The 20,916-nt window shown below is 33.2% G+C and overlaps 1 protein-coding gene across 3 annotated transcripts in view; it reads left to right on the forward strand.

Moving 5' to 3' along the window:
* The window catches only part of Brd10 (bromodomain containing 10), an 85,881-nt gene extending 65,178 nt beyond the window's left edge, over window positions 1-20,703 (forward strand). For all 3 annotated transcript variants that reach the window (XM_076845993.2, XM_076845994.2, XM_076845995.2), the window contains 3 exons: window positions 11,588-11,703; window positions 15,101-15,288; window positions 16,358-20,703. In XM_076845993.2, coding sequence (XP_076702108.2) covers window positions 11,588-11,703; window positions 15,101-15,288; window positions 16,358-19,983 — 3,930 coding nt within the window. In that variant the 3' untranslated portion in view covers window positions 19,984-20,703. The remainder of the gene's footprint in view (window positions 1-11,587; window positions 11,704-15,100; window positions 15,289-16,357) is intronic.
* Window positions 20,704-20,916: the final 213 nt, after the last annotated feature.

Below are 20,916 nucleotides of genomic sequence, written 5' to 3' on the forward strand. Positions count from 1 at the left end.
GTTAGAAAAGCCATAAAACTGCCTTTGCTTTTTGATACGGGGATAATGCTTGGGATCTAATTCTATTCTTTGAATTTCTCCTCTCCTGCCCCCAGAAGTGATATACACAATTGTGTGTTTAACAAACTACCTTTAATAGTGGAAATTTGGAAATAGCTCATATGTCCAGTGGTAGACAAATGATTAACCAAACTATAATATTGATACAGTGGTATATCATATACTAGTAAAATGAAATATTGGTGGGACATTGTTACTACAAGAAAATATTTGTGAAATGTTGTATTTTAAGAACATACAAAATAATATGTTCATGATGATTATAGTATGTAAAAAGGTGTTAAAATTATTAAGGAATTTTGAATGAATATAGTTAATATTTCTAAAATAATTTAAATTCATAATATAGTAAATATTAGAGAAGTCAGAAGATTAGATGAGAAATGATGGCACCTGTTTTGGGGTCACAGAGTTCTGTATAAGCCAGTAGTTATCAATTAGGGATTATCTTTCCCCTTCCCCTCACTAGGAGACTTTTGGCAATGTCTAAAGACAGTTCTTGGTCACAGTTGAAGAGATTGTATTGGCCTTTAATGGATAAAGGGTAGTGATACTGTTGAATATCTTACATTTTAATGATCCTACAATGTATATGACATTCTACCACAACAGAGTATCATCTGGCCCCAAATGTCAGTTGTACTAAGGTTATAATACTGTAGTATAATTCTGTATTTGCTGAGTACCCTGTTCTTTTATTCCCTATGCTGCTGTCAACTTATTATGGGGAGATAACAAGCTGATGTGTTTAAAGTTAATGACAATCAGTGAAATAATACCACATCCTCTAATGGGATTACATCGTGTACTTCTAACTTAGATTTGTATTTGATGAAACTTTTAAATGTCAGTATCATTATTTACTCTTCATAATTCCATGAGATAGTATATATTTTTTAATATTTATTTTTTAGTTATAGATTGACACAATATCTTTATTTTATTTTTATGTGGTGCTGAGGATCGAACCCTACCGCAGTCTGGCTGGGCACAAAATCACGAGCCACTCAAGCAGGAACAAACTTTATTTTTTGAAATTGCCGCCAATGCTCCCTAGGAGCCCGGGAAGATTACACGCCAGGCGGCGTTCTCCCCCCCCCCCAGAATTCCCTCCTACCGCACTTCCCCAACCAATGGGAACTCTCCAGGAGTCCCGTAGCAGGCGGATAGCAGGAGTCCAATATCCATATGAATGCAAATCTTAACATAATCATATCATCTCAATAGCTTGCTGGCATCACCTTTCAACCAAAAATGCCATGCATCATATTACTTGGCTGTGGCTCTTAGCAGAACCCAGTGCCTCACACGTGGTAGGTGAGCACTCCATCTCTGAGCCACAACCCCAACCCTTAAGAAGGATTCTTAACCTTAGCTTCCACTCAGTCTTAGCTGTCTTCAACTCATTATAATTTATGACAAATATGTTCACTCTTTACCTTTTAGCTTCCTTAGTAGAGGATTCATAGTTATAAATAATATGGTTGTATATATATTTTCTTTATTCATTTTTAAAAATACAGTATAGTTAAAAACTTAAAATATAGTGAGGAATGATACACAGGTAAATAGAAAACTATTGTCAAATCATGTTAAAGTTTACTTAATTGCATGAATTTATATGGACTCAACATGTAGAATACTGTTGAATATACAAAAAGCCTGATAGAAGTCAAAGAAATTATCAAACATTAATTTTATTTTCTATCACATAAAAAAAGAAAATTTTAGCTCTATTATGATGAAGGATTATGAGATTTTTCCCTTTCCATTATATATTCCTTTTTTTTTTTTTTGAATATCAGGGATTGAACCTGGGGTACTTAACCACTGAGCCACATCATCAGTGCTTTTTATTTTTGTTATTTGTTTATTTTTGAGACAGGGTCTGACTAAGTTGCTTAGGGCCTTGCTAAATTGCTGAGGTTGGCTTTGAATTTGTGATCCTCCTGCCTCAGCCTCTGAGCCACTGGGATTACAGGCACCACATCCAGCTTATATATTCCATTTTTATGTAGTTAGGTATCAAATCAACATTTTTTTAAACAGTACAAAATCTATTTTACTGCAGTGTAAGAAACTTTTAAGTACATCAGAGTCCTCAATAAACCCTGATTGACTTTATTTAATGGCTTTGGTTGTAAATATGGTTGTAGTAATTGCTAACCATTTTAAAATTGTTTTATTTAATATTTTTTAAAAAAAAATTTTAGTTGTAGTTGGACACAATATATTTATTTATTTATTTTTATGTGGTACTAAGGTTCAAACCCAATACCTTACACATGCTAGGCAAGTGCTCTACCGCTGAGCTACAACTGCAACCCTATTTAAGGTTTTGATATATATAATGTTTTCCTTTTTTAATTTTTTTAGTTGTTGATTGACCTTTATTTTATTTATTTGTATGCAGTGCTGAGAATCAAGCCCAGTTCAATTCATGCATGCTAGACAAGTGCTCTACCTTAGCCCCAGCCCCAGCCCTATAATGTTTTCTTATTGTAGCTCTTTCTGGTAAACTAGTTAATGGTTAATAAGACCAAAAACCATCTCAGCTATAGAAGGGAGTCACTTTGTCTTTAGTCATTTAGAAGTTCAAAAAATTAAAATGACCTTTTTGAAACATTACACAGCAGGAGATAAACTAAGTTTTCTCTTACCTTAGTTATAGATACTAGTCTTATTCACTAGGCAGGTATTTCCTGAATGTCTTCTGTTTTGTATACTACCAGAGATTTGATAAGGAGTCTTTATCTTCAAGGAATTCACTTACAGAGTTTAGAATTTTATCCTAAACCCTGGGGATAAGTTTTTAATTTTAATCTGGGTTACTTGGCCTAGTAACTGTACTATTATTTTTTTTCCCAGTATATAGGGTTCCACTGTGTTGACCAGGCATGGCTTGGAGTCCTGGGTTCAAGCAACCCCTCTGCCTAAGCCTCCTGAATACCTAAGACTACAGGTGTGAACTACTGCACCTGGTTCCCTGTACTTTTATAAGCTTATATTTTTGTTTTCAAATTGTGTTTATTCAGAAGTCACCCAACACTCTAGTCTCTTGTTCACTGCCCTTAATTATCTGTTTATGTGTTTTGTAAGATGGAATGACCAGTAAGCAGATGAATTTTATGAACACTCAGAAATAAACTTACATGTTCAAAATTATAGAAAGGAAAGCTAGATGACAGGAATTGTCAAGCAAAATAGTATATGACTGGCAGGGCAAATAAAGCTTCAAATAATTAGTCACTGAGTGATTTGAGAGTATATTTTCTTATTTATCTACAGTAAGTCTTGCTTTGGGGTATTTTTTGACATTTAATAACTACCCTGTTCAATTAAATGCCAGATTTTAACCTGTTTTAATAGAGCCCACTGTTACTACTTACTGCAGTTAGCCATAGTTTAAAGTAAATGGATGAAACTGGAGACTATCATGATAAGTGAAATAAACCACTCCCAAAATGTCAAAAGGCGAATGTTTTCTGTCATATGTGGAAGCTATACCAAAATAAGGGAACGGAGGTTAAAAAAAAAAAATAGAAGAAAGATTAGTGGAATAGAATGAAGGGAAGGGAGGAAAAATGGGATAGGGAAAAATAGTGGAATGAATCTGACCTAACTTTCCTATGTACATATATGAATATACCACAGTGAATCTCATCATCATGTATATATCCACAAGACATTAATTAAAAACAAACTGTAAGTAAATAGCAGAAAGATCAATAAATTAAAAGGAAGGGAACAGGGGGAAGGAAAGGGGAAGTAGAACAAATTGTATTCCATGCTTTTATAATTATGTCAAAGTGAATCCTAATGTTATGTATAACTAAAAAGAACCAATAAGAAAAGACAGAAAAAAGGTTGGCAGGGAAATTATCATGAAAACAATATTCAAAAACCTCTCTTTTTTTCTCCAAAGAAAGCTCCAGTTAAAAGGAAAGATTGTGTGATATTCTTACATCAGGCAGAGACTAAATACTGTATATTCCCATCTTAGAATAAAGTTTGAGAAGAGTTGAACCAGGTGGCAGATACTTTTGTAGTAAGAGCTTCATATTGTGGGTTTTATAATTTGCTTTAACCCCATTTGAATTATTTGTCTTACACTTATTCAAATATAAATAACATTTTAAATGTTATATATTTTTCAAAGTTCTAATTAATGTGAATTTTACAGTTGCTTTATTACCTTGCTGTTCTGAAAGTTTTAACTTAAATCAATGGGAGTTCAAGGCTAGAAAATAAACTTAAATCATTCTGACATTTTTATTAAAAAGATAAGAAAATCCTTGGAAAACCCTTAGTTCAAAGCCTTTTGTGAATTGGGGAATAATAATATAAAAAAACTGAAAGGAATACTAACAAAATTTTCCTACCATTTAATCAGATTTTATAGAAAAAGAAAAACTGCTGATACATTGTAATATTGAAGCAAAATTAACAGAATCCAGCAAAGAAGCAAAAGAATTGAGTGTAGTGTCCACATGTAAATGTTCTAATACCTTAAAATAGAAAAAGGCCTTCCATGGAACCATTCTTTTAATGTAAATATGATTCTAACAAGTAGTAGCAGCTGCTTTTAATTAGGACAAGAGACACTTAAAACAGATTTATAGATAGCATGAAATACTGATAGTTTTTTAAGAACTTTAAAAAATTACAAAAACAGATCTTAGAAGACCAATTTAATATAGGAACATCGGTAATAGCATCAGAAACCTTAACAGTGCCTGAGATTCACTGTGTTAAAGCATAACACTATAACTGTTCATAATGATGACCCAAATTTTTTCCAAGTTAAATTATATTCATTGTGTGGCCAGGAAATCTGAAAGACATGATGAATTTAGGAATATTTCTATCATTCTTAAAAAATATTTTGTATGTAAGGAGGAAACGTCAGTTATCTAAGAAATTTACTTACATAGTTGAATACTTATTGTGGTAGACATTGTGATAGAGTATGAGAAAATAAAAATAAGTAAGACACTGACCCTGCTTCTAACATCATCCAGGCCAGTTGGACCTTGTGGTGTACATCTGCAATCCCAGCTCCTGAGGCTGGAGGGTCGTAAGTTTAAGGCTAGCCTTGGCAACTTTGGGGAGACCCTGTCTCAACATAAAATGAAAATGGTTGGGGGTATAGTTTAGTGGTAGAGTGCTTGCCTAGAATGCAGAAGGACCTTGGGCTTAATTCCCAGTACAGCAAAAATCCAAATTTCACTTTCGTGGAATTTTCTGTCCTGATGGTGCCAAATAAGCATAGCTTTACTTAGCAATTTAGTGTGTTGCTTGAGATTGCTTGAGAACCCACCTTGTTGATAGAATGTGTAGATTTGATAAAATTCCTCAACTTTTTTTCTACGTTACCCACTTTACTGAAAAAGATCAAAAAGGAATTTGTAGTTAATTTCCAGCCCAGGCTTCTTTCTTCTTTATAAATGAAAATGATAAGTATATCATGTGTTAAAGGTATATTGTTAGATTTTCTTCTCCAGAAATAGTAAGTTACCTCAGTGGGAATGTGATCTGTCACCCAGATTTTTCTATCTGTACAAAGCCAGAAGACACAGAAACTTGCATTGTTATCATTATAGTGCTAATTATGTGCCTTTATACTTTTGTTTCAATGCTAATTAAGAAATATAATGGAAATATTAAACATACTATTCAGTTTAAGAAATATAATGAGAACATACGTGTTATTCAATGTATTCATTGAGATGCCTTTAGAATAAAAAGCAAATGATTTCCTGTTAATCTTATGTAAAAATTGATGAGGGTATCTCAAGATAATAGCATATTGTAGTATATGTAGTATATAATATATAATACCTCTGGAAGTATTAAAATGCTTTTTAACTTTTTCTGTGTTAAATGCAAACATTTCACTATACTGTCAAAACTAGTACTTTTTCAACAGACCATATACCAACAAGATTAATGTGGTGTTTTTATCTCCTAAACTGTGGATATGAAGGAGTATGTGAATATGGTAGTAGTTTCTCTAGGTAAGCAATTAAAGAAAAGGGAATGCATATTAAAAATAATATTACTTTTCATTGAATTATTTAAACTGAGAATGTCAGATAGTTTATTAAAATACATACTTTTATTTGTATTATTTTTGTATACAAATCTAGATTATTTTCAAGTTGCCTTTGGATGTTATTAATGATTTTAAATTGAGATATTGTGTAGAGATTCTCTTAGCTTTTCTAAAATTTACTTGTATTTTATTTGAAAAGCAAAACATGTTGATACTTAAATCCCTTTCCACCACAGGATTTATGTCTGTGACAAGAAGCAAGCCTATAATAAAAACTATTTTGTTTTGTGATCCACATTTTTGTGCCCTAACAACATCTATGAACAAAAACATATAGCAAACTACAATTCATATTTTAGCATATATGTCATCTTTGTATAAATTGTTTAAGTGACATATAAAATTATATTTATTCATTATGTACAGAATTAATATCTTCTCAATTTAAAAAAGCATTTTTTGTATATTTATATATATGATTTTAATAAATATACGATTTATATATATATATATATATATATATATATATATATATATATGATTTTAATCATATAACTGTTGAGACCTGTTTCGTTTAACTCTAATATCAAGAAAATTTGTGTAAGTAGCTAGATGGTTTTTTTTAAGCAGACGACACCTAAGTTTAACAAAGTATCTAAATTTATTAATGTACAAAATATATCTGTGCTGATAAGACACTTAATAAATCTAGAATTTATTTATTTTCCTCTTTTTCTTCCTTTTAGGTGTCCAATGTCCCCAGCATCAGTAGATTGCCAGCTCTCTCTCTTTGCAACACCCTCACCAGCATTTTGCTGGTGCTGTCATACCCATCCCAGATTACTGCAACAGAATGGAGTTGTTCTTTAGTTACAAGGTAAGTTCCCCCACACTCATTTCACACTTATCAAGGTGCATTTTTTCATTTTACAATATTATGTAGTTTTGTAAGTTTTTTCCTTATAACTCCTTATTAGTTTCTCCTACCTGAAAACTTATAAAACTGCAGAATATAGTAAAGGACTTACTTGTGATCATAGATCAGCTCCTTTTTGTAGTAATCCCCATGGGGTTATAAAACCTGCATGGCTTAGTAGTTGGGGCATCTAATGGAAAGGGAGCTGGCAATCTGCAGCTGCTATGGACATTGGATGAGAAAGCAATGAAAGGTAAGCTTCAAATTTAGAATATATTGGATGCTTTTTGTTCCATGTTATATATTTGAAATTCATACTTTATGTTGAACTTTTTAGTAGGTTGATAAAAGTACTACTTCTCTTTAAAGTGACCTTTGATAAATGTTTGTTTAATAATTATCAAGTTCACATAATACATTGGTATTATATTAGGAAGATATTTTTATTCATGAAAAATCTAAAAACAGTGAATTTGTCCCCATATTCATATACCTGTTTGTAAAGTCAGGACTAAAATTATATGTATAAAAATTATTAGATTATTTTTATTAGAGAATGTTATAGCACTGCTTCACAAATGAACTTTTACTAATAAATGTATCTACCATCTTTATCTTTAATTCTGTATGATTAGTGCAGATAAAAGTTTGTAAGAATCTTTCTGTATTTGAAGGTGGAGCTTGCTGTTTCCTTTTGTTTTAATTCACTTTTAATCTTTAGGTCACTATAATTTCAATTACTCTTGTAATTTTAAATTAATAAAATTAATTTTAGAGATTTTGATTCTTGCATTACAAAGATATCTGTAAGTAAATATAGATATTTATACAATAATCTATTTCTTCTTTAGGAATTATCTTTGTGGGGTTCAAGAGCAACAATATTATGTGGTGGAGGGAGAGTGAATTTTAGCATTTAAGAGAGAATTCTGGTCTAAAGTCTATTTCTGTCCATGAGTACTTCCCTTTGTGACTTTAGACAGTTTTCTTTAAAAAAAAATATATATATATATATACATATATGCAAATACACATGTATATATATATGCCCTCTGAGTTCCCCTTTAACTTTTAATGAATTCATCTAAGAAGAAATATGATTATTCTTGGTTTTCCCCTTATCTGTGTATATAAATAAAGTTGGTCAGTCAAAAAAAAATTGGTCACTTGGAGTTAATGACCTCCTTTAAAGTTCAATAAATATTTGTTTAAGTAGATATTTGTATTAATCCCAGGATAAGGCAGATAGTTACCAACTCTTAATTTGTTTTTAAAATTCACAACTTTTCTTCTCTTTACTTTAGTTCCATTGTATACTATGAAACTCTGAGATCACAACTTAGTAGAAAGGGACAGTGTCATCATTTTAATTCCATTTGGGTTGTAAGCATCATGTTTTGACCAAAGAAGATGATACATGAAACAAGCAGTGTGAGTTTCCCTTTTATTATCAGTAGTTAAAGCACCTTACCTCAAGTATCAGTCTCAAAGCAGTGATTCTCAACATTTTTAAGTCTGTGCACCCTTTATAAATCAAAATAAAAATATGGACTCACATACCCCATGGAAGGCCCAGGGGTGCCCTTTGTTGAGGTCATTATATTCTTTTTATGTATCTTCAAGGCAAAACATTTTATAGATCTTTACTTTCAATAATTTGTGTTATGGAGAAAAAATTTGGTTCATTTTCCAAATACAGAATGATAAATATGCATTCTCAGATTATAAATGAATGCCATACCATCACTGCCCTGAGTGGAGGATAACATAAAATAAAGAAAGGGAAGAAAACCTTCAAAACACATGTGAAGTTAGGCCATAGACATTTCAAAACAGATCAGTGGGTCAGACAAGAGTTGTGTGAAAGTTAGAACTATATTCTCAGATTAGGATTTAAGCCTCGTTGCATATAATATAGTCTGCTGGTCCAGTAGCATATTTTCTAGATGTTGGATTAATTGAAAATTAATCAAAACATAAAATCTTATTTTTAAACTTTTATGCAAAAATTGATTTTGTAATTTAGCAGAGGCACAACTACATCTGACATATGTCCTGAGATAACATTGTCCAGCTACAAAGAGTCTAACCTTCCTGTTCCTCATCTACCTAGACCTAACTAAAGTCTTATGCATCCCCTATCCCACTGCCACCATGCTAATCCAGACAGATCCATACAACTCAGGTTAATTCTTCAACTCTTTTCTTCCTTGTAACCCCCAGTGAGGAATTCAGCATGTTTGATGCTCCCCGTCTTATTTTCTTTCCCCCTCTCCCCAGTCTCTCTCTCTTTTTTCCCCCAATTAATTTTACCACAAAGAGGATAGTCTCCTTACCTTTGTACCTTTCTTTTTTCTTCTCTTTTTAGCTTAATAAAAGTTGGCTTTCACTCTTACCAGCTCATTTTTTGAGCCAAATAATAGTTGAGGAGTGGAAAAATGTATAGCCTTATTAAAGGGAAAAATCTACCTATTATTTATTGAAACAAAATTCTACTTCATTCCATGAAGAATTTAGGATGGCCATCAGCTGTCTGCCCTTTTGTCTTCCTCAATTGCAGTATGCTTTCCCTTAATGAAGGTTATTTTTTGCTCAGTTTTATTGTATATCAGTTTAATAATTTTTATGGATTAGAATAAGCACTTTATATAATCTTATAAAATTTCTTTGAGAAAAACAAACTTTCAAGGTAAAACCCATTGTTAACTTGGGTTCTGTATGTACATTTAGAACACATTTAACAAGAAAGAGATCTATTTTGTATATTTATATGAAATAAAAATTACTTTCCTTGAAAAAATTTTTAATATTATAAGTTGTCATGCTAATAAGAAGGCAAGAAATAATAAGAGTAGGTTTCATATTTATTATGCACACATGCACATATATACTATATCTTACTATTCTTTTAATAAGTATTTCCCCTTCTAAGATGTAAAAACCTCAGAGGTAGAAATATAGTTGCTTAAACTAGGTGTGGTGGCGTACTTCTGTAATCTCAGTGGAGGCTGAAACAGGAGGATTGCAAGTTCAAGGTCAGCCTCAGCAATTTAGCAAGGCCCTAAGCTACATAGTGAGACCCTGTCTCAAAATAAAAAGGACTGAGGATATAGCTCAGTGGTAAAGTGCCCCTGGGTTCAGTCCCCAGTACCAAAAACAGAGAAATAATGGCTGTTTATGTGTATAAATTTTGGGGGAGAAACCGTACTATTAAACACTTGGGCTTATATATGATGAAATTTTCTGTGACTGGAGTATTGAAGGTTTTATATATGTAAAACTGAAATCCATGCACACATTTAGAATATACATTTTGCTCTAGATACTGGTAATTTTTCTTACTGTTCTACATATGTACCAAATGACTTGCTGTAATAGTTCCTTATAGGATGAAGTCCAATTTTATACATCTTATCCATATGTGATCCATAGGTTATGTAATTGTCTTTTGCTAGAAATAAAACGTGAAGTGTATGGTATGTGAATTATCTTTTCAAAGCTATTACAGAAAAAATACAACATGGTTATATAATGGTATATGATGATGATGATGATGATAGCTCTGCACTAACATTATAGAGAAGCAGAGGTTGACTAAATTGCTGTAAATTTGTTTCTATGGCATTCAGTTCGTTTTTCATATACTGTGAGGTATATCTTCACCAAATATTTTTATAACCTACATCAGATTGAATTTATTTAGGTAGGAATATAGTTCTAAGAGCTTGGACTTAAGAATCAGGCAGATACAGATTCAAGTCATAGGACCCTAAACAAGTCATTTGATCTCTCTGAACCTTACTTTCATCACTTGTAAAGTGAATATAACAATACACATACCACTTCAAAAGGGTTTTCATAAATGCTAGTCTTTCTCCCCCCACTCTTTATGCGCCCCACCCCACCCCCTCTTTGTAGATGGATTCATAAAATACCTAGGATAATGTTTTGCAAATGGTGGGATATCAATAATTATTAATTCTTAGTGTAGCATTGTGATATTGAAAACAGTTAACTGTTGTATTTGCTTTTTGTACTAGTCTCTTAAATTGTAAATTTTCCTAAGAAATTTATGAAGAAGACTACTTTTAAATATAATAACCAACCTAGCTTTTCTCGTTTTTTTCCTTATTCTTTCGGAAAATTACAAAAACTTTATAGATGAATTATATCTTTTACTTATATAATTAATTTATATATATTTTACATCTTTACAATTTTTGTTTTGTTTTGTGGCACTGCAATTAAACCCAGGGCTCTTTACCTGGGTTTAGTAAATGATTTATTAAAACATTTACAGCTGACAGAACTAATTTTTTAAAAAATTTTTATATCCTGGTTAGATGACACAGGTTTCAGAGTTCACATAGAAATTAAAATCATTAAATATATTAAATAATATTCATTACAGGATATTTCCCCTTTTCTGCAGTTTGAGAAAAAAAATAATTTTTGATAGTTTTTTGGCATTTTGGTTTTTTTATTCAAAAGATAGAGCTTGACATTGACTTTTAGATTAAATCTAAGGAATTTACTTTAAATTTTTGTGTTTTTAGGGCAAATGGTATCAACGGAGACAAGCTGTAAAAGAATTACATAGCACATTGATACGTCTTTTAAATGAATTGCTGCCATGGGAACCAAAGTTAATGAAGGCTTTTCAAAGGAACAGGTAATTAAAGCTTTATAATCTATTTTACCTTATTTTAGAGCTCTTAATTTATGATTTCTGGGAAGATATCCTAGAATCATTTAGTAGTTTTCCATTCATATGTAATTCAGCAGATAATTTTGAGTGCCTACTGCGTATAAGGCACTTCCTATTCAGGAGAAAAATGATAGTGGCTTAAACCAGGATAGTAGCAGTGCAGATACCAAGGAGTGATTGGATTCTACATATTTCAAAAGTAGGATCGGTAGAATTTGCTGAAAGATTGGATATGGGGTATAAAAGAAGGTGAAAAATAAAATCAGTGTGCCCAACATTTTTACTCTAAACAATTGGCATTATAGATTTGCCATTAACTAAGATAGAGAAGAATGACAAAATAGCAGATTTGGGAGTAATGGGGGTTGAGTAGTTTGGATATCAATGTATTAAGTTTAATATACTTTCTAAACATCTGATGTATGAGCCTGAGTTCAAGAGAGTCAGCCAGACTGGTGATGTGAATTTGGAGTTATCCACATACTGATTATATTTAAAGCTTAGAAACTGATAGAAGTCACCTAAACACTGGACATTCCAACATTTAGAGGTGAGATATATGAGTAGGAATCTCTCGGAAGAGACTTTGAAGTAGTACTTAGCAAGATAGGAGGATAACCAAGGAGGAAAGGTGTCCTGGGTATGTAGCTCAGTGGCAGAACACTTGCTTCTCATGTGAAGCAGTAGGTTTGATCCTCAGCACCACATATAAATAAATAAATAAATAAAAAGGTCCATCAACAACTAAAAAAAATATTTTTTAAAAAAAGGACTGCTCATGATGTGTTGTGGAAGATAAAGAATAAGAATTCATTATTAAAGGACTGAGGATATGGCTCATTGGTAGAGTACTTTCCTAGCATGCAAAGCCCTGAGTTCAACACCACAAAAATAAAAAAAGAATTAATTATTGAGAAGTGGACAAAAATCTTAAATCTATTCAAGAGAATAAGTGGAGAGGAATTAAAGAGTCTTTTTATTCATGGTATTTTGCTGTGAAGTGGAATAGAGAAATAGGGAAGTACCTGAAAGGACAAGTTTGGATTAAGAGAGCACTGTTTTTGTTTTATTGTTAAGTCTTTATTAATGGAGAAAGAATATGTTTTGTTATTGGTAGAAATAATCTAAGAGACAAAAATGGACTCAAGGAAGGTACATTTAATAGAGTGATCCTTGAATAGAGAAGAAAGGGTATGTTAGCATTTAATTGGACGTGTTCGATTAGATAGGGAGACAGAATATATGAGTATAAATTAAGGTAAATTGCAGATAAGGTATGAGCAAGTGAAATTTTTTTTTCAGTTGCTTTCATTTTCCATGAAATAAGGAATTGTCATTAGCTGAGACTGGAAAAAAGAAGGGAAAGGAGCTTCATACTACCCCCACATAGATACTTCACCATTCCAATCATTTGTATTGAAAGGGAAATTGATTTTATCATTATATTTTGGTAACCCATACTGGCATCTCACAGCCCCATCCTTAAGCAATAAATCAAAACCAAAATCAGTTTAACTAACACTTGCTGAATATTTATGTGCCACATATACTATGAGGGTAAGTACTATTTTTAAATAAAGTGATGCCTTAGATTAAGGAATTTTCCCAATATTAGAACTAGTAAGTGATAAAGGTAGTACTTAAATTCTAACATGCACAAATAAAAATTTGTTGCAAAAATAAGTTGGAGAATGTATGTTCAGATCCCCACCCCCTCACCCCCGCCACCCCATAGTTACAGGTAGTGAAACCCAGTAGTCTCCCAGTAAGCTCCATCTTCCAACCATTTTCATTTTATTTTGACAGAGTCTTGCTAAGTTGCCTAAACTGGCCTTTGTGATCTTCCTGCCTTAGAATCCCAAGTAGCTGGAATTACAGGCATATGCTACTGAACTTGGCTCAGATTTATTATTATTTTTTAAAACATAGAAATTGAGGGTACAGCAGAAAATTGGCTGAAAGCAAAAGAAGGATCTCTAAAATACCATGTAATCATTTAGAAATGTTTCCATCTCTCCATAGTTTCTCAGAAACAAAGCTAAGATTTCATTGAAAGTTAGATTATTTTTCAGTTTTACTGCCCTAAGCTTAATGAAGGACTAATTCTAGTAAGACACAAAACACCTATTATTTTCAGGATTAAATGATAGATTTACTTATTACAATCTGTATGATAGTCACAATAATCAATATTGTTGCTTGGAATTTTTTAACTTCTTTAAAATAATCTTAAAGTATAGTATAATTAGTAATTTTAAGACTGTCTCAAAACCATTTTTCAATTCATCTAGGAAAAAAATAGCTTTCTCTTATTTAATAAGCCTGACAACAGCCTTTAGAAAGACAAACAGGTGGTATATTCAAACTTTATTCAGAAATTTGCACGTTACCTTTTAAATTTCTTGTTCTTATACCCCAGGTTTCATCTTCTTCAGCAGTTAATTGTTAGCAAGACTGAACTAAACATCTTAGATACACTTAACATAAAGCATAGTTTTTAGTGACAGTTGAAAATATTTCAATATATAATTTAAAATGTTAAAAGTTAGTTTAGCAGGTTCCCTTCAACACCACGTACACTAAAATTGGAACAATACAGAGCAGATTCTGTTTCTGAAGTTTTCTTTAAATGGAATTTGGCAAGTTCCTAGTATTATGAAGATTTTATTTTTTAAATGAATGACCAAAGTTGATGGCCTAATGAGACCAGAGTAAACACATTATTCTAATAAGGATAGGTGGCTGGGTCAGATTAGATGTGTTTCACTTCAACTCTAAATCTAGTTGAGTGACTTTCTTTAATTCTATAAGAGATTAATATGAAAGTTTGTAAAGAATCTCCTAAAGTAGATTAGCATAGCCCCTGCAGTATGGCAGGCAAATTTATGACGCATTCTATATTTTTTAATGTTATCTCTCATATATGGAAGCTAGAGAAAAAGAAAAAGAATTAAAAAAGGGTATCTCACGAAAATAGAAGAGAGAGCAGTAGAATAGAAGTAGGAAACCAAGGATAAGGGAGGAGTGGAGGCAAATGGGAAGCAGTAGGGAATAAATGTGACTAAATTATGTTATGTGCATGTATGAATATATCACAATGCTTTCCATTTTTATATATAACTATAATGAACCAATAAATCAATAGAATGAAGACTAGTAGTAGAGGAGGAGTCTGGGAGGTAAAAGGGAAGGGATTTTACTGAGGGTTGAAATGGATAAAACTATGCTATATGTATTTATAAATATGTTAAAATGAGCCCCACTTTTATGTATAACTACATTATATTAAAAATTAAAAAGTTAGTTTAGCTTCTCAGAGTTAAATATATATATATTTATTATTTTGGGTATTTTACTTAAGGAGCCGCCTAAAGAAAGACTATGATGATTTCAGAAGACAACCTGATCATGATAAATTTACTAGAGAACTGTGGACTACTGAAGAATGTGAAGGAGATCCTGGTAAAGAATCTCCTAAAGTAGAAATCAGTAAGCCTATAGACTCAACAGAGCCTCTAGATATCCTGGAAAAAGATAACTTTATTTCAGGTATGCATTAAAACTTTTTTAAACCAACATTAAGTGCACAAAGAGAAGTTTCTATTTGTTTTGAAAGTAAAAGATAATCTGGCTATTGTATATTGTTTGGGGGAAATCTGGAATGTTTTAAAGAAGTACTGTCCAGGTCCTTACAAGAAACTTTTTGGGAGTAATTATTACATTTTTAGGAGTTTCTGAAGCCAATCCCTGATTCCATATGTAGGCAGTTCATTGCTCATTACAGACTATACATCCTTAACCTGCAATCCCTTTGAAATTGTTTCATTCTCTTCTTTATTATTACTATTTTTGAAACTCTGTTTCTGAAGTTTTCTTTAAATGGTATTTAGCAAGTTCCTAGTATTATGAAGATTTTTTTTTTTAATGAATGACCAAGGTTGATGGCCTAATAAGACCAGAGTAAACACATTATTCTAATAATAATAGGTGGCTGGGTCAGATTAGATGTGTTTCACTTCAACTCTAAATCTAATTTAGTGACTTTCTTTAATTCTATAAGATGAATATGAAAGTTTGTGGCTAGAAATGTATTAACCTATTATTTTCCATGTCTTGGTGAATTGTAAGAATAAATTCCTACCAACCCAATTTGACCAGATAAATGTTTTACTATAAGGATATACGTTAAGAAAATGATAGACATTTTCATTCTTTAGACTATCTTTGGTATCAAGGTTTCTATGTCTAGAGAAAGAAAGCTAGTAGACTAGATTCCTTTTCAAATTAAACTCTGAGCTCTAATTGTTGGCTCTAATATCTCTTTAAAAAATGAAATTTTTCCTTTTGTACTTATATTTGCAGCAGAATTAAAGAATTATATCAAAAATAATTTTCTCTGTAACAGGTTGCTCTTGAGCATAGTTATGTTATCAGTATTACCATGATAGAGGACCCCTTGCCTTTTATCTCCAGTGTTGCTAAAGCTTTAGAACTACCCTATATTAGATTTCTTAATACATTTCCAACTGAAAGATTGACTTTCATTTTTATTATTGGTGTTATTGCTATTTAGTTGCTACTTTCTATAAACAAAGCGCATGTTTTTATAATTTTTCAGATGATATGAAATTGTCAGAAGTAGATTTTCCTATGGCTAGAAGCAAGGTATTGAAAAAGGAATTGCCTTCTAAAGAAGTACTGAAGACACTGCCTAAAACACTTAAACGACAGTCCAAACAAACTAGTTATCTGGATGATAGCACAAAAGAGCTTTCCCCAAGGAAGAAAGCAAAGTTAAGCACAAATGAAACAATTGCTGAGAATTTAGAAGGTGATATGCAGATTGACTGTTTGAGTGAATCAAAGCATATAGAGTCATTTGCCTCGGTGGATTCAGTACCATTGTCTACTCTCCAGAAAGGGACCAAACCTATTCAGGCCTTGCTTGCAAAGAATATTGGGAACAAAGTGACCTTAACAAATCAACTGCCCCCTTCCACAGTTAAAAGTGCTCCTGCTGTGGAAAAGCCAGTTATATCTCCTCCAGAAGCAAGCCCCGTAAAGCCAGCATTTACCTGCCTCAACAGTACAAAAAGTCCTTTACAGATGGTATACAAAGTGCCCTGTACTCAGTGGTTGCCAATAGATGTTCATAATAGCTCTGTGAAGATTCAGGTGCAACCTATGGTAGATCCTAAAACAGGAGAAAAACTTATGCAGCAAGTTCTTATTTTGCCTAAGAATTTTGTGATTCAGCACAAGGAAGGAAAAGCAGTTACAAAAGATAAACCATCACTTCAACAAAAAGGTACAGAACAACGTTGTTCATCTTTACCGCAGACAGCAAGTATAAACGCTTCTTTATCATCAGTTCTTGTCAACTCAACAGCAACTATTTCTGCCCAACTACCTATTTTCAATAAGACGATTACACCTTTACCAAATGTGAGTAGTGCTAGACCACAGCCTTTGTCACCTGTAACCTCTGTGAGCAATTTACTAATACCACCAGTTAAGACTAGCCAGAGTGAGGCAGGAAAAGTCAAGAATGCAGTTTTAACAGCCACATTCCCTCAGCCTGTTGCTTCACCCACCATTTCCTCAACAGTAACAGTTCAGCCTCTGTTGTCAGCAACAACACTAAGTGGATCTACAGATCCTGGTAATTCCCTCAACTCTTTTGCACAACAAACTGCTGATTCTTCTGAAGCAAAGCAAGAACTGAAAACTGTATGTATAAGAGATTCACAGTCAATTCTTGTTAGGACACGAGGTGGGAACACTGGAGTTGTAAAAGTACAGACCAATCCAGATCAAAATTCACCCAACAGTTTATCTTCAAGTTCAGTTTTCACCTTTGCTCCTCAATTTCAAGCATTTCTAGTACCAAAATCAATAACTTCATCCTCCTCTGCTTTTTCACAAGTAGCTGGAATGACTACTACAGCTAGTCTCCCACCTTTCAGCCAAACACCAACTTCTGTTTCCATTCCATGTGGCTTTAATTCATCCATAGGTAAAAATCTCAAACTTACCGTCGGCCAACCCTCCAGCAGTGGTAATATGGGCCACATGAGAGAGAAAACTTCACACATGCCCTCTTCCCCCTTGAAGTCCTCTTTTTGTTCCAGCACTGTACTACCATCAACAACAAATAGTTCAGTAAGTGTAATTAGCATATCAGCAGGAAACTTTGGACAAACCAATACAAATGTTATTCATACTCCAACTAAACAGCAACAAGTAGATTGTATCACAAAAAGTTACCCTGTTACAAGATCAGAAGCAACAACAGCAACAAATGGAGATGTCATCAGTGCAACTCCAGTTCAGAAACTTATGCTAGTATCAGCCCCATCTATTCTTCCTTCTGGCAGTGGAAATGCAATTAATGTAACACCTGCACAGACATCTACAGGTGTTTCTACCCAAAAATTAGTTTTTATTAATGCTTCCGTTCCTAGTGGCACTTCAACCCCAGCTATTGTTGCAGAATCATTAAAACAAACTCTACCTCCCACCTTGAATAAGACATATGTTAAGACTCCAGAGCAACCCCAAATAGTACTAATTCCATCTACAGTGGGAGCACCAATAAAAATAAATTCTTCACCAACTGTATCTCAGATAAAAGATGTGAAAATTGGACTAAACATAGGTCAAGCAATTGTAAATCCTTCAGGCACCATGCCAACTATACCATCAATTAATATATTGCAAAATGTAACCCCAAAAGAAGACAAAAGTAGCAAGGGCTATGTTTTGCCATTGTCATCAAGTGGTAATTCAATTCCAGTAAGCTCAAATTTTGTGAGTCAAACTATTACTCCTGTTAATGAATCAGTGGTTTCTGCAGCGAAAACAATAAATATGTTTTCAGTAACAGGAGCAAATGTATCTTTGGGTTCCCTTTCAGTGACTTCATCCTCTGGTTCAGTTGGGACACGGCCTCCTGTTTTAGTTAGTGGAAATGAAACCTCCTCAAGAAGTATGCCTATCTTGTCAAATAGACTTGGCACATCGAATCTTGGAAACACTGTGGCTATCTCAACTGTGAAAACAGGACATCTTGCATCTTCTGTTCTGATTTCAACTACACAACCAACAGTGTCTCCTAAATGTTTGACATCAGCTTTGCAAATCCCTGTTACTGTTGCCTTGCCTACTCCTGTGACTGCATCCCCCAAAATAATCAATACAGTTACACATTCAGCAACAGTACCAGGATCCACACGTTCCGTATCTCTTTCTAAAAGACAATCTCGAACTCCTCTTCAGTTTCATTCGCCAGGGACTTCAACTACAGTGCCAACAAATGTAAACACAAATAAACCTCAAGCTGAGTTGTCATCTGTTTCACCAAGTCCAGGTAAAATAATTAGTATTTCCAATTTTGCTTCTCTTCCAAACCAGCAAATGTCCCCTGCTTTAGTAAAATCAACCCCCAGTTACAGTTCTGTTCCAGGTGGCTCTGCCATTCACACTGCTACAGCAACATCAAATGTAACTAGTTCAGTAGGGGGTCCAGTTAATGAACCTTGCATTCAGCAAAAAATAGTCATCAACACCAGTACACCTTTGGCACCTGGCACTCAGATCATGATTAACGGAGCCCGATTTATTGTCCCACCACAAGGTCTTGGAGCTGGCAGCCATGTTCTCCTTATATCTACTAACCCAAAATATGGGCATCCCTTAGTTCTTAATAGTGGCCAAGGCATCCAGCCTACACCCATAGATAATGCTGTTCAGAAGATCACACTAGCATCAAACAGTTCTTTAAGTGGGCAACCTGCAAAACATTCTCTAAGAAGCTCTACAAAGATTGTAAATTCTCTGGGGAATGTAAGTTCTCTACCCACAATACATACAACATCACAATTTGTAAACACAGCTGCTAAAATTTCTGTTCCACTTCCTGCACCAACAGTGTCACTGACTTCAGTAATTAAGCCTCCGCCAGCTTCACATTTGTCTACAACATCTGTGGTTTCTGCCATTTCTTCCAGTAATCCTCCACTGCCAAATAGCACTTCGGTATTTCATTTGGACACATCTGTAAAAAAATTGTTGGTTAGCCCAGAAGGAGCCATTTTGAATACCATAAATACTCCAGCATCTAAGGTTTCTTCACTCTCTCCATCTCTCTCTCAAATTGTTGTATCTGCCAGTCGAAATCCAGCCTCTGTCTTCCCTGCTTTCCAGTCACCTGGTTTAGAGAAGCCTGACACAGCTGCATCTTGAGTTTAGACTAAACGAGCCAGTTTTTAAATAATGGGGCATTGTTTTAACTCCCATAAAAATTTTTAACTGTTTATTATACTGTTGAAAACATACTATACATAGGTGTGTGTGTGTGTGTGTGTTTGTGTGTGTGTGTGTGTGTGTGTGTGTGTGTTTAATGTATCTTTTCATTAGCTTGCAGAGAGACGTTCTTGGGGAGGGAAAAGTGTGTTCCATTTCACTCATTGGTATAAGGATGTTTTCAAAGGTTTGTTTAAAATACATGGTCTGAATAACATAAATTGAACAAAGTCAAGTTTGACTAGTTTAGAGTAAGCTAGCCTTTTGCACAGTTACATTGACATGTTTCTTGAATTTGGACTATTGCAGCGTGTCTATGCTATAGCATTCTGTGTCATTAGTGAAATCTTATTTTTGTTTCTGTAAAAAGAAATATATATATATATATATTTATGCATTGTGAAATGCAGTCAATGGTGTAAAATTGTACATATTCCTAAATCCCTAACAACCTGTACTAAATATATGTACAAAGAACTATGCTGTCTTATTTATGTTTTGTTTACATAATGTATAGTTTTTTAAGTATTTTAGTAATTTTGGACCAGTGAACTGTTAGCAACAATGCAGAAGAATCTGCATGTAATAAACTGAGTTGCTGTATTTCTTTGTTTGAATACTATTTTTAAAGTGTGTTCTTGTTCCATTAAAAGAATACATGATACAAATGAAAATAGTCCTTAATAAAAAGGAAGGCTGGGAAATTTCTGTTACTAATAACTAGTGTTTGCACAAGGCCTTACAGTTTTCAAAGTTTATTTGCATGTATCTCTTTTGTTATTTTCAAAATATTCTTGAGGAATTAAGTGATACAACCAAGGTTCCCCAGCTAATCTATAGCAGAACCATTACTTGAACCCCTATGCTATAAAT

This window comes from Callospermophilus lateralis, chromosome 2, assembly GCF_048772815.1.
Source record: "Callospermophilus lateralis isolate mCalLat2 chromosome 2, mCalLat2.hap1, whole genome shotgun sequence".
NCBI lineage: Eukaryota > Metazoa > Chordata > Mammalia > Rodentia > Sciuridae > Callospermophilus > Callospermophilus lateralis.